Source organism: Lontra canadensis, unplaced genomic scaffold, assembly GCF_010015895.1.
Source record: "Lontra canadensis isolate GAN:19392208 unplaced genomic scaffold, GSC_riverotter_1.0 scaffold73, whole genome shotgun sequence".
Taxonomy (NCBI): Eukaryota; Metazoa; Chordata; class Mammalia; order Carnivora; family Mustelidae; genus Lontra; species Lontra canadensis.
Genome location: NW_022631067.1, coordinates 8,924,195 through 8,938,875, shown reverse-complemented (window position 1 = coordinate 8,938,875; position 14,681 = coordinate 8,924,195). Strand labels below are relative to the sequence as shown.

General features: G+C 42.5%; 1 protein-coding gene across 6 annotated transcripts in view; it reads left to right on the top strand.

Annotated features, from left to right (window-relative positions):
- The first annotated feature begins 3,540 nt into the window (after window positions 1–3,540).
- Window positions 3,541–14,681, top strand: part of TPP2 (tripeptidyl peptidase 2) — a 69,637-nt gene continuing 58,496 nt past the window's right edge. For 3 of the 6 annotated variants that reach the window (XR_004385389.1, XR_004385390.1, XM_032881082.1), the window contains exons 1-2: window positions 3,541–3,796; window positions 11,197–11,325. Coding sequence is in view for 4 of the 6 variants with exons in the window: in XM_032881082.1 (XP_032736973.1) it covers window positions 3,632–3,796; window positions 11,197–11,325 (294 nt within the window). In the remaining 2 variants the exon portion in view is untranslated. The remainder of the gene's footprint in view (window positions 3,797–11,196; window positions 11,326–14,681) is intronic. The other 3 variants (XM_032881085.1, XM_032881083.1, XM_032881084.1) reach the window with 1 other exon arrangement.

The window sequence follows — 14,681 nt, the reverse complement described above, 5'->3', positions numbered from 1 at the left end:
TAGTTGAGTACCCTGAGGTTTTGTTAAAGGTCATGAAGCTAATTAGTGGCAGAACTAGTCCTAAAGGACAAACTGCCTTAACTTCTAAGTGCTTTTACTAGCATACTCTCTGCCTCTCTTGCTCAAGTCAGGATACTCAGGATCATTATTAGGTTTAGCCTTTCATTGGAACCCTAAGTCTAACATGTTTTTCTGGCACTCCAAGTTTGGGTCCCTGGGAGGAGCAGCTTTCAAAATTCCTACATAGTTTTGGAAACCCAATTAAAAAATATTATCTAAATGATGTGGTTCCACAATAGTCGCAAAGAAGGTGACTCGTGGGAAGCTACTGCCTCTCTCGGCCCCTTTGCAATGGCTGGCATCCTCAAATGGGCAGGTGATGGAATGGGAGGTGGACATCAAGGACACCTGGCTCAGCACTTTGAGCTTTGAACAATGCTGTGTGGGAAGGTTTCATGTGTCCAGCCTATTACTTTACCCCAGATAGGGTAGGTGACGCCTTTGTGGGATCCTGTTGTATCCTCCCCTCCCCTTCCTCTACCACCTCCTCCTCCCATTCTTAAGCTCTTGTTTTATTTATCTGTATCTTCATTGTTCCCTCCAAGTATCCTCTACTTGTTTCCTTCCCGTATCCAAGAACTGTCAAGCTGTTCGTCAAGTTTTGCAAACTGACTCAGCATTGAAAGATTCCTCTTAGCGGAGAATGTCATTAAATCGAAGAAGGAAGAATGTAAACACAGAGTGTGAATGCTATGGTTTGAAGACAAAGAATAAAGGACTTCATTATGAGTTAAAAGTGATTTCAGGGGTTATAAGAAATAGTGGTTAAAACTGTGGTACAAAGTCACAGATAATGAATACCCAGACATTCAATGTCATATCTACTCTTTTCTAAACTAATCCTCTTAGACGTGTGTCTACTCTCCTTTGCACCTGTCACATCTGGGTCTCCCTCTTTTTGGCAAAAAGGGCATCTTGCTATTGTTTACTGTCTGCAGGTGAAATAGCTCCTGGGGCATCAAATAAAGGGACAATTTGGAATATTATCAGTAAAACTATCTTTAATAAAAGCCCTATGTGAATCTCATGCATCTTTTTAAAGCCACATTTTAAGTAAGTTTTTTCTCTCTGTTCTGTAATTTCTAATTAAAGTTTAAGATTTACCCACAGTGTTTTGATCAGCTTTCTAATAATTAAGAGGTAAGTTAATCCAAAAGAAAAATGTTAACACTTCGATCCCAGGAAAAATTTTAAAGTTAAATATTAACACACATTTTTGTTATAGGTCATAAATTAAAAGAATGCCAATATTTTCACATGCCAGATATTATATTGTTCATAATTTCTTAAACTCATGACAAATTTTCAACATCTTAAAACTGTACAAGAGGATACATAATCTTTCTAAAATATTTTTATGGGATCCATAAGAAAAAAAATTTAAAGAACACTGTTACAGGAGCCTAATCCATTTGATGGGTGCTACAGCAGAGCCCAGTGTGATAGGGTAGAAAATACTGGGGACTGTGAGAACGGAAAGCTTCCTCACAAACTTTTTTTTTTTTTTTTTAGACTTTTAAATTTATTTCAGAGAGAGGATGTGTGAGTGAGCAGGGGGAGGGACAGAGGGAGAGAGAGAATCTCAAGCAGACTCCACACTGAGCATGGAGGCCCATGTGGGGCTCAATCCCAGGACCCCGAGATCACAACCTGAGCCAAGATCAAGAGTGGGATGCTCGACGGACTAAGCCTCCCTGGCATCCCATCGTGAAATCTTTTTTAACTCACTGCAGTCAGTTAACTTGTCGGGCTTTGTTTGCTCATTTGAAAAAGGACATGACTAGACTACGGTTCGTTTTAAATGGGGCTATTTCATTCTGTCAGTATATGCTCTACATTCGTTATCTTCTTAGGGTTTGTCCCTTTTCTTTCCTCTTAATTTGAAGTTCTTCTTAGATGCAACATAAACACAGTTGGGAATAGGAAAGAAAGCATTGACTATTCTCCTTTTCCTCTCCATTAAAGAGAACACGGTTCTCTGAGATTTATGAAATGAGCGAATGGTCAAGTAATCATTAAAACAATCCCACAGCCATTACAGTCATTTCTGGGAGTGCATGGAGGATTTCCTAAATCCCGCGGACTGGAAACTGGCAAAAACAGGGCTTCCCTTTCCATCAGGCATTTTAAACCTGGGGTCCATGGTAGAATCCAAGGGGTTCAAAAACTTGTGTCGGAAAAAGGAAAAAAAAATATTATCTTTATTTCACTAACCTCTTAAATTTGTTTTCTTCAATTATAGATGTAGGCAATAAACAGAGTAGTATTAGCAGTTACTGTTTGTTAATTTCTCACCAATACAAGTCAGTTTCCCACATAGTAGTTATTTCAGATATCTCAAAATAGCGTTTATGCTCTTCACCGTTTTGAAATTATGGCAGCTTATTCGCTTACTGTGCTAGTTCCTGTTATTTCATGGAAGGAAACACATATGTTATTACTATATACACACATATATAAAAGTACTGCTCTTGGTTTTAATATTTCTGACAACTATATGTCAACGTAATGTCCTTTGTACTCCTATGTATTTCATTTTATCTGTTTAAAAACACTGCTGGGAAGGGGTCCCGAAGCCTCACCAGATTGCCAAAAGTCTTTGACTGGCACAGGCGAAAAGGCTAAAGATTACTCGGGCGTGAATACAGACATACAGATCATTAAGGAACCCCACTCGTGCGGCATGGAGCAATTGATAGTCACCGTCCACCTGAAAAACGGCAAATGGTGGCTCGATAATTGAGTGAACCTTAAAGGAACAACGAAGAACTTCCATTTAAGGGGTAAAATTGTTTTTTAGAAATCTCAGAGGTCAAAGGTAAGTAATCAGTGAGGATAGGAGGAGCCCACTTCAGCCTCCCACTTCGTCAACTGCCTACGAGGCCAACTGAACGCCCAAGAAGCCACTTCCTGTTGCCCGAAGCTCGGGTCTATCCCCACCCCACAGGCTGCGATCAAAGGGGTAAACAGGAAGACATACAGGGGAACCCAAACCCTACACCACCGACTCAAAGAAACTTTCAAAAAAATCTACGTCTGGGCAAATCGCCGATATCCCACGGTTCCAGGGACTCCAGCGTTCGAGAGCCCGCTTCCCTTCCTCGGGTCAGCGGGGGCTCCTGCAGCAGGTGACCCAAAACTTTCGTCCACGACTTCAAGTTCGGAAACCATCACTCGCCCCAAGCGAGTTCCAGCTACTCCAGGCTGGCGGCTCACTTCCTTCCCCGCCCCTCGGAGACTGCCTCGCTCGGGACACATGGAGCCCTCACTCACAGCCCGTTCCGCTCCCGAACACCCCCGGGTTCCAGAACCAAAATCTCCACCAGGATATTCTGACTCCGCCTCCTTCACTGCGGCCAGGGCAACACTCGGGCCCAGCTCCTAAGAGCGGCGCCTTTGGCTTACGTAGCGCTAACGTGATTGGTCGCCTCCCTCTGGCGGGCCGGGATTGGTCGGCGTCCGGCCCCGCCCCTCGCCCCCGCCCAGGCCCGCGGCTGCCCGGGTGTCCTCGCGCCGCTCGTCCGCGCGCAGCTTGGCAGTTTGCCTCTTCCTCGTCCTCCAGCCTTCGTCCATGGCCACCGCCGCGGCCGAGGAGCCCTTCCCCTTCCACGGCCTCCTGCCCAAGAAAGAGACCGGGGCCGCCTCCTTCCTCTGTCGCTACCCGGAGTATGACGGGCGGGGGGTGCTCATCGCGGTCCTGGACACAGGGGTCGACCCGGGGGCTCCGGGCATGCAGGTGCGGCAGCCGCCGAGGGCCCGGGCGCGGGGGCGCGGGCGGCGGGTCGGCCGGGGACGCGGAGGGGACGCAGCCTCGGAGCCCCGCAGGCCAGGCCAAATCCCGCTCTGCGGCTGAGCGGGAGCCGGCACCGGGAGGAGGCGGAGGGCAGGGCGGGCGGGGGGCTCGCGTTGGGCCGTCATCCCGGCCCAGACAAAAGCGGCGTGCCCGGCGTCGCTGGCCGGGGCGCCTGGGTCCGCCTTTTGCCCAGGAATCCCCTTCCTGCCCAGGTGCTGCCAGGCCCGGGCCCTCGGGCCCCGTTCCCCCACGCCGCCTTCCTCCGCGGGTCCCTCGTGTCTCGGGCACCGGTTCCTGCCTGCTATTTTCAAGCGGGGATTTTTACAGTTTTTAGTATTGGTGGGGATGGGGGTGAGGAGGAAACAGAGAAAGGGCAGATGACCTATCAGAACCTCATTTTTATTGGTGTCGTCCGGGAGATTTGGTTTTGGGGAGAATTGTTTGCGTTCCACATGGAAGCCGGGTTTCAAGAAGATAACTCGGTCAACTTCCGGAATTGTTTCCTCTGGTAGTTTTGTGTGTTCTATTTTTAAACCATCTTCTGCAATGTACTTGTTTAGGGTCATTGAAACGCATGGCTTAGTCTTTGTTTTACATAAGAACCTAATTTAGTTTGTTTTTGGCGAACTCTTCAGGCATTATTAAATTAGGCTTCTGTATATATTTTTTTTAGCCTCAAAGTGTAAGACAGCACACTTTACGGTTTTAAAGAATTACCTAATTTTGCCTTAGGCACCTTTTGAAATCCTTATAAAGTACCATATCAAAAGGTAACTTGAAAAAAAATGTGTCTCTTGATTAAAAGTATTCTAAGTCTTCAGAGTTTGACTACTGTAAATTTAGCCTTCGTCTCTTAGTGAGATACAGTCATAAAATATCACCGTCGTTGAAGATCCCTCTCTTAAAAAATCTAACCTGGCTAATCCTATGGTACGCTTCTCTCCTTTTTGTCAGTCCTTCGTCTCTGTATCTTATCCTCCTTTCTACACTAAACGCTTAAGTTTAATAACTCTCTTTCTCCCCCAGTACCCTCTGGCCTCTGGATCCTTTATTGTGCTTTCTAATAATTGAGGTAGCATTTTTGGAGGTTGGGATGTCATGCTGCGGGGAAAAGGGGAACCACTCTGGCGGACGGTATAGAATCCGTCTAGGAATCTTGCTTCCTCCTGTTAATTCTTCAGCGGCACTCTGGAGTGCCACACACCTCGGGCTGGCAGGACCAGGAAGCTTTGGTGAATCAGAATAGCAAGTGATGTGTTCCTTGCAGTGGTACAGTTGTATTAATAACACTGAAGACTTAAAAACAGTGACAGCTATCACCTCATTGAGCCTTTATTACGGAGTACTAATGGTTTCCATTCTGTTGTAGTGTATGTTTACTTTTTATAGGGATAAGTGGGAGGAGAACAGCTGGGGTAAGTGTTTACCGGTTCTTTTGTCAGGATAATAAGAGGATCAGGAGAGTTTGGAGCAGGAGTGTCTCCGTAAAAATGCTTTTGTAGAACTTCCCAATCTGCTTATCATATTGTTCCATTATTCTCTGTAAAGTGGTAGCAGGTCTCATCCACAGTATTGCTATGAAAATTGATTGAGAAGATTATTTACATGTGATTTTTGGAAGTGCTCAAGAGGGGCGCCTGGATGGCTCAGTGGGTTGCACGTCTGCCTTCTGCTCGCCTTCAGCTTGGGTCATGGTCCTAGGGTCCTGGAATGGAGCCCCGCATGGGGCTCTTTGCTCAGTGGGGAGCCAGCTTCTCCCTCTCCTGCCTGGGGCTCCCCATGCTTGTGCTCTCTGTCAAATGAATGGATAAACTCTTTTTAAAAAAAAAAAAAAGTGCTTAAGGAAAGTGTCAAGTAAACACTAATTTTTTTTTAAGCAGGTTTATTTAGAAAGAGTTGATGCTGGAATTTAAATCAGCTGTCTAAAGGATAAATATACCTTAGGTATTCGCATGTAATAACAAATGTTGAAGCAATAAAATATTGAAATAAAATGAAAATATAACTCTTCTAACAACTGTAACGGAGATACTGACATAAATATGGCCAGTTAAAAGAAATTTAGTAAGGTGGATTGCACATGTGAGGGAATTTTTAAGTTTTTTTTTCCCTGCTTTAGCAAATGTATTTTGTAGCTCTCTGTATACATTATTAAGATAAGAAGGTGGATAGAAATAAAAGGGAAGAAAAGAATGAAAAAAGAAGAAGAGGCCAAAGTGGACTTTTGGAAAGCCAGATGGGTCTGCGGAGAGATCTCAAGGCACAATTAAACACTTGAGAGAAGGCAGTGGGGTGTCATTCTTCCGTGACTGCTTTGGGCCCAGTGCTCTTTTGTGACATCCTCCTGGGCTTGTTAAAAGTAGAGGGGGGACAGCATGAAAGGAGTAATAAGTAGATAAATGATTATATCTTTCCTCAGCAAATATCCAGGCACCTGCCAGGTGTCTAAGGTTGAGTTAAAGGATGTCCTCTGCAAGTGTCACCAAGACTGGGGGAGGGGGAGGGAGTAGTGAGAGCTGGCTACAAGGCCAGGGTGGGACTTATATTGCCCCTGGAAAGAATATGCAGTAGCCAGTTGGTTCCCTGCCACTTTTCTCATTGCTCCATCCTTCACATTACCAAATTATTTTCCTAAAAAATAAGGAAAGAAAAGAAACACCTTCTGGAACACCCTTGTTTAATACAGAACAAAACTTTTTAAATTTTGATGTCTTAGTTGCCTTTGCTTAAACATTCCAAAATCCGAATTTTTTGTAGCCCTTCACCCTCCAGCTTGACCTCCTCATGGTGCTTTGGTTCTACCTTTCCCCTCCCAACTTCTGTCCACCCCACTGTTAACCCTTTGCTTCCACCTTGAACAGACCACCCTTTCCGCGACATAAAAGTTAATCTGCCTGCAAGACTTCCACCCTCGCCTGCAAACACCTGCTTAATCCTTTAAGACCCACCTGGGTTTAGCTTTTGGGATATCTGCTGATTTAATTCAGACCCCCAGCATATATTTACATGTGTGTGTCCACCACTGTGTTAGGACCTGAGGTATCAAGATGAATAGGGTCAGTTCGTGCCCACAGTTATTTGCGTGTTTTTCTTTTTTGCTCTTGTAGCAATGTGTTCAGATTCCCCCACACATCACCTAAAATATTCCATTTTAGTATTTCTGTTTACATAACCTCTTTTCATACATGAGTTAAAATTCTTTGACAGCATATATCCAGATTCATTTTGTATGAGATGTACTTATTAAATATTTTTGCTGAATGGAAAAAAGTCTATATGTGTGCACAGTATATGTAATTTCCTCATGGAGAAAAAATGTTTTGGGGAAGAAGGTTACAAGTGGTTCTATAAAAATTTTTCTGTTTTTACATTTAGTAAAATACTTGAGTATAGTAAGTCAGTTATCACATATATATAATTGGTTGCTAATATTAGGTGCTATGCAGTTGATTTTAATTTTTATTACCTTTCTCTTGGTTAGTCTTCCTGAATTCCCCCAAACTGCATTTTGTGTCCTACATGTTTTCATAGATACTGTCCTTACCTTTTTTATTGATTGTCCTATGTTGTAGTTATCGCTTTGCTAATTTGTTTTCCAACTGGATTGTAAGCTTTCTGAAAGTAGAGCCTGTCTGATTCATTCATTAGACATGCTCTGATGGTAGACCGTTATTGAGAATAATAGTCATAATAATAGTATTTGCTTAAGAAATATCTTCCCTTGCTTAAAATAATATTATCGGGTAAATACTTATACATTCACTTTGTTTTGTTTGGGATGATTTGCAGTTCCCCTCCCCCCTTTCTTTTGACCTTCTAATGTTGAATGACTGTTTCTCACCCACCTCACCAGCACCTGGACCATAATCAATTCAGTGGAGACACAAAGTAATTCAGATTCTTGACATTTGGGGAAAACCTTTGGGCAGTTTCTGTATTGTCCAGCCAGCATAGCCCTGTAAGCACTTCTCAGTCCCCCACCCCAGTACATGGACTGTATTACTACCTTAGCTCTACTCACAGCTCTTTCAGTGGTTCAGTCCCTCTTTGCCTTGTAATACAACCAACCCCCCGCACGAGATGAGGGATTTCGTTCTGGATATGGTAGTAGTTCAGTTTCCTTCTCCCAAAGCTCCATTGCAAGATCCTCAGGTGGTTTGGCTTTTTTAAAACCTCTTCTTCCGGGGCGCCTGGGTGGCTCAGTGGGTCAAAGCCTCTGCCCTCGCCTCGGGTAGTGATCCCTGGGTCCTGGGATTTAGCCCCACATGGGGCTCTCTGCTCAGCGGGGAGCCTGCTTCCTCCTCTCTCTCTGCCTGCCTCTCTGCCTACTTGTGATCTCTGTCTGTAAATAAATAAAATCTTAAAAACAAAAAAAAACCTCTTCTTCCTAACCCCAGACTCCCTCTTCTGTCTTACTGTCTCCAGTGGAATGGTTGCCTTTACCTAATGGTGAAGAAAGAGACATAGAGATAGAAAATTGCATATATAAGGATTTTTTTTTTAAGATTTTATTTATTTATTTGACAGAGATCACAAGTAGGCAGAGAATCAGGCAGAGGGTGGGGGGGGAAGCAGGCTCCCTGCTGAGCAAAGAGCCCGATGAGGGGCTCGATCCCAGGACCTTGGGATCATGACCGGAGCCGAAGGCAGAGACTTAACCCACTGAGCCACCCAGGTGCCCCCCATATATAAGGATTTTTAATGAAAGAGAGATGCTAACAAGTAAAGCTTTCGGCAATAATGGATAGTAAAAAAGTCACTAAATCCCGTTAGGCTTTCTTCCTTTGCTCACACACTGATAATGAGGTTTCTAATGAGAGAGATCTATGTCTGGCTTGTTAGTGATCTCTTGTGATTCTTGATCTCAAGTCACTGAAGTTGTTTGCTCATTGAATGAGGAGATAGAGATAGGTGATTGTGTTCATAGTGCTATGGCCTAGCTTTCAAATTACATACTACCTTGGACTACTTTTTGAACTCAGTTGTTTTCTTAAATTCTTAGTACATGATTTAGCTAGTTTTAATTTTATGGGGGAATATTAGCTTCCTCTTGTTTCCATTTTTTATTTAGGTAGATTTTCTTACATTTTCCTTCATTATTTTATTTCTAAAGATATTTAGCCAATCCCTTCAAAATCAGGAACTGATTTAAGTTTTATCATAATCTTATCAGAGTTTGGTATGACTTCCACAGTAATGTTTTGGTGATGATTTTGAGCCTCCAGAATATATTACTTATTTTGTTACTAGTATAGACATTAGCATAAAAATTACTATACATTGAAAACAAAAAACAGCTGTCCCGGGAAGGCCTCTATGACCCCTGGTGATTCTATGACAATGTTATTGGAATAAGATTTGGGACCCATCAAGAACCCCTTTGCTTCTGCCTCATAAAGAAAAACATGGTTGCCTTTGCTTCCTCCACATGGTGACTTTCCCTGTTCCCGTCTTGGGTAACCCTTAAACTGCAGAGCTTTAAGGACACTGCATTTGAGGAGTGTGATGGGAGGAAGCGATGCCTAGGAAGACACGGAAAGGGACACTAAGCTTGATCTTAGGAGTGTGAGTTCTCCAGGAGGAAAAGGAGTTGGAAGACCCTGTGCTTCTATGATACTCTTGGCATTTTCTCCGTTGCCTTTTTTTTTTCCTTGAGGGTAAGGGTCTTCTTGGTCATCTTTTCTCAGTCTTTGTGTCTCCATGCCTGATTTCCTGCTAATAATTCAGTATATATATCTTGAATGCTAGATACTCCCTTTGCAAGGCTAGCCCAGAAGTGATTTTTCCAACAAAAACAGTATGAAAATACAGTACTGCTGTTACCTGTAGCAGTCATCGTGGCCCAAATGAAAATTTGAGGACTGACCAAGAAACCGTGCCATAAGAAAATTACTCTGAATACTGTAAATTGGTGTCAGATCATTCAGTCATTGAATATGTATTGAGAACCAACTAGGCGGTGCTAGGTTTGGGGGAATTTGGTGAGTAAAATAGACATAGTCCTTCCCCTTAAAAGAGATTATCTTCTAATAGTGGAAATACATCAGAAGTCAGCTAGCTGTATAATTACAAATTCTGTGAAGGAAACAAGGTATGGTGAGAAAGAACGAGATTCAGGTTTAGGATGGCAGCTACAGAAGAGGTCATCAGGGAGGCCTTTCTGAAGAGTGACAATTTTAGTAGAAAACTGAAAGATGAGATTGGGATGTCTGTGGAACAGCTGAAGGGCCATAGGATTCCAAGTGAAAGGACTGTGCGTGCAAAGTTGGGAGGCCGGGAAGAGTTTCGCACGTGGCAGGAATTGATAGGAGGCCAGTGTGGTTAGAGTGGTACAGGACCGGATGGGGCAGGCCAGGTCTCTCAGAGGCTTTTGCAGTGAATGTGTTGGGATCCGTTGCAGGGTACCACGTGGAAAATGGGCATTGTACTGCTTGTTTGACTTGCTTGGGATGGGGGCCAGGAATGGACCCTGGAAGGCCTGCAAGGAGCATCACCATTACGAAGGCAAGGGGGTGGTGATGGGGAGAGAGTCAGGATACTGGTGGTGAAAATCAAGGGGAGAAGGTGGACTTGAACTGTGTTTTAGAGGTAGAATGAAGATGACTTCCTGACAGATTTGATGTAAGGAGTAAACTGGAATAAAGAATCAGAGAAGAAGGACTTTTAACTCTCTGGTTTGAGCAACTGGGAATGTATCAATTCCTGAGAAGACAAAGCCTTGAGAGAAATAAGTTTGAATGTTAAGTTTGACCTTTGGACTAAGTTTGAATGCTAGTGTAACATTCTATAATTACATGTTATTACATATTTTCTCCCTAAAGTTTTGTGCTTGTCCGGCCCAAAGCTCAGCTTCTTCAGATCTTTTCTCAAATGTTACTTTCAGTGAGCTCTTTCTTGACCAACCTAGTGAAAGTTGAAATCCCCACACTACCTCCTTTTTCTGCCCGATTTTTCTCCATAGTAATTATCACCATCTGGCATGTTATGTATTTGACATGTTTATTGACTGAGTAGAATATAAGATCTGTGAGATCAGGGACTTCTGTGTATTGGTCATTTCTATGTATATCCCTACAGCGGCCTTAGTAAATGGTTAGTAAATATTTATTAACTGAATATATAAAATCACTTGAAGGATTCTGTGATGCTTTCCATGACTAAATTTTTTTGTAAGTATCTATCCCACTTTGACTTAATTCAGTTTTCTTTTTTAATTGATGCAGATTTCATAGGATATTTTATGTATGTGTATGCACATTGCACACATATGGGGGTTAGCATTGCTTTTTTAAGGATTAAAAAATTAAATCTATAATTTCTGTTTTAATTATCTTAATTTTCAGGTTACAACTGATGGAAAACCAAAAATCATTGATATCATTGATACAACAGGAAGTGGTGATGTGAATACTGCTACAGTAGTAGAACCCAAAGATGGTGAGATTGTTGGTCTTTCAGGAAGAGTGCTCAAGGTTAGAACTTTAATCTTTTTATCGATTTTTTTTTTTACCTTCTTTTATACTATTGCCTCAAAGTGTCTTACGGTTTTAGCTTATGTTTGGTGTCTTATGTTTTAGCTTATGTTTAGCTTATGTTAGCTTGTTCTTTAATAAATTACCCCCAAAACTTCATGGTTTAAAATAACAAATATTTATTATCTCACAGTTTCTGTGAGTCTGTATTTGGGTGTGACTTAGCTGGGCGCCTCTTGTTTAAGATGTCTCCTGAGGTTACTGTAGACCAGGACTGTGGTTTCATCGGAAGGCTCAGCCCGAGTGGGGAAGGGGAGTCTGTTCCAAGCTTGCTTAGGTCGTTATTGATAGGCTTTGGTTCCTTTCCATGGGGCTGTGTCATACCATGCAGCTCTCTTCCCCCTGGGTGAGTAATCCAAGAAAAAGAGTGCCCAAGATGGAGACCATGGTCTTTTCACCAATTAATCTTGGAATTGACATCCCATCACATCTTGTTTTCAGTAGAAATGTTTTCAGTTTTTTTTTTTTTCCAGTAGAAATGAGCCATGAGATCCAGCACATGCTTAAGAGGAAGGGGATTTAACTGAGAGCATGAATACCAAGAAGTGGAGGTCATTGGAGCCATCTTAGAAAAATTTGTTTTGTTTGTTTGTTTGTTTATTTGATAGTGAGCTTAAAACTGGGATATATTTTTCAATGTGATTACCAAATTCTAAAAACTTTAAGTTTCGGATAGAAAGGTAGGAAAATTGACCAATTGTAGTTTTGCCTTCATCTTTTCCTGGTCCTTCTGAGAAGTAGCAACATGAAATATTTAGGCTTTAATAATTGTGGACTTAAGTGACTGGCTTTGTGTTACTCTTTGTACCTGGTAGAAAGACCTGGGTAGAAAGTTAAGCTAACGTGAAAAATGATAAGGATACTAAAAGCAGTTGATGAGATGTTAGCTCATGAGCTTGTTAGATGTCAAAAATTTGATTGTGATTCAGTACTCTTTATCTTTTAAACCAATAAGCAGAATTAGTTTGGAAGATGAATTTGTGTTTATCTATGTCTAAAGAGCTGTATGAAACTCTGCCCATCTTTTACCATCTATCTGAATCATGTTTAGGCATTGTCTTCTGGCTAAGATTGTTGTGGCAGCATTAGTTTTCTGTGCTGTGTTATGAGTTAACACATATTTAGTGCCTTAAAGCCACATACAATCCTGCATTTATTATCTTGCTATTTCCTTGGGTCAGGAATCTGGCTTTTCATGGCTCTCTGCTGCGTCTCCGAAGACTGTAACGAGGTGTTGTTTGGAACTGTGGTCTCTCTCTACTGAGGCTCAGGATCCTCTTCCAAGTTCATTTGATTCTTGGAAGAAATCATTTTTCTTGCACCCGTAGAACTCAAAACAGCTTACTTTAAGGCCGACTAGAGAATCTCTTTGACCTTCGGGATGGCCCTAGTCTCTCTTTTAAGGACCTCACCTGATTAGGTCAGGTCCACCAGGGTAATAATGTCCTCTTTGATTAAATTGGTCACCTGATTAGAGACCTTAATTGTATCTTCAAAATCCCTTCACCTTTACAATATTACTTATAATAACACAGTCACAATTCCAATAGTCATAGACCCAGCCTTCACTGAGGGGAGAGGACTGTACAAGGGCGTGGGTTGTCTTTAGAATCTGCCTACCACGGGCAGAAAGCAGACATCAACATCCAGGTTTTGCTTCCTTTTCCATGTGTTATGGACTGAATTGTTTGTATGACCCCAAAAGTCATATGTTGAAGCTCTGACACCCGATTTGATGGTATTTGGAGATGGTGTTAGGGTTGGATGAGGTCATGCTCTCATGAGGCAATTAGTCTCTGCTTTCTTTTCTCTGCCGTGTGAGGACACAGTGAGAAAACTGTGCCTGCAAGTCAGGAAGAATCTCGCCTCTTCCTGAATCTGGTGTTTTCTTGGGTTAGTTTCTCCCACTGCTTTTGCCATTCTTTTATCTAGAACTCCTGTTAATTGGGCAGTGGACCTCTTGAGTTGGTCTTCCAATTTTCTTATGTTTTTCCACCTTTTCTTTATTACTTTCATTTGCTTTTTTTCCTTCCTGAAAGATTTCTGAGATTTCTCAGTATTCTTTTCTAGCCCTCATATTGAATTTTGTTAAATTTTGTTTGTTGTTTTTAAATGCAGTTCCGCTCATATTCACTTAGCATATTTTTGTGTCATGTATGCAACATTTTATCTGTGAGAATATTGTCTAAAATTTTTTTTCTAGTTTCCTTTTTATGCACCTTTCTCTTCCTCCCATTGTTTTTCCCTTCCCTTTTCTCCTTTTTTCTTTACCTCTTCCCTCTTCCCTTTCTCCTTCTCTTTGCCTCCTCCTTCCTTGTTCTCTGCTTTCTACCTGAGAGCTATTCCCACGGTATGTAGCTATCCTGTCTGACCCTTGGTTAGCAGGGCACATAACGGTGATGGAAGTGCTCTCAGTTTGTGTAGGGTCTTGGGGTGAGGGCAGTGGTGCTGTCATGGTGGACCCTTAGTGGCAGTTTATAGCATACGTATTCCCAGTGGGTTGTGCAGTTATCTCCCAAGAGGACCTTAGCGTGTCTGGCCTGGGCTTTGAGGAGAGAGTGAGAGAGAAGCCTGGCTATATTCAGGGGCTCACACTTAGTGCCCAGATCTCTTGCAGAATCTTCTTTATGTCTCCCCTCACCCCCTCTGCTATGTGAACCTCTCTAGAAAGCTGACATTTCAACATCTCTCCCATTCCATGTCCAGTTGCCTGGCTTGTCAGGTTTGGGCAGGATGTGGGACGGGCAGCAGGAGTCTGATTGTTCCTCAAACAGACTTTCTTTCCCCCAGTCTTTTTGGTATTAGCTCCCATCTCCATCTGTACACAACACACCCAAATAAGTGTTCAGCTCATTTTTTTCAAGGATGTGCAGATGTTCAGGTATTTTACAGTGGTCATTAAAAAGAAGACTGTTATTAGTCTTGCAGACTATTAGTCTTGAAGACTAAAAAGAAGACTGTCATGCAGCCATGACACTGCATGTAGTAGTGATTTGTTTCATTTCACTGCTGTGCAAGATGCCGTGGTTTGTATGTACCGCCTTCCATCTACTCTACTGCTGATGAACGGTTAGCTGTTTCCAGTTTGGGAGGCACTAACCGCTCTTTAGAGGATACTCTTGTGTACATGTTTTGTGCATGTGTGTATAGGTAATTCCAGGATGTGTACCTAGGAGTGGAATTGCTGACTCATAGAGATACAACTTGACCAGGTGATGCCTAACAGATTTTCCAAGTATTTGCACTTAAAATGCATTTCCATTAGCAGTGTGAAAGAATTTTAATAGTTGCACAGC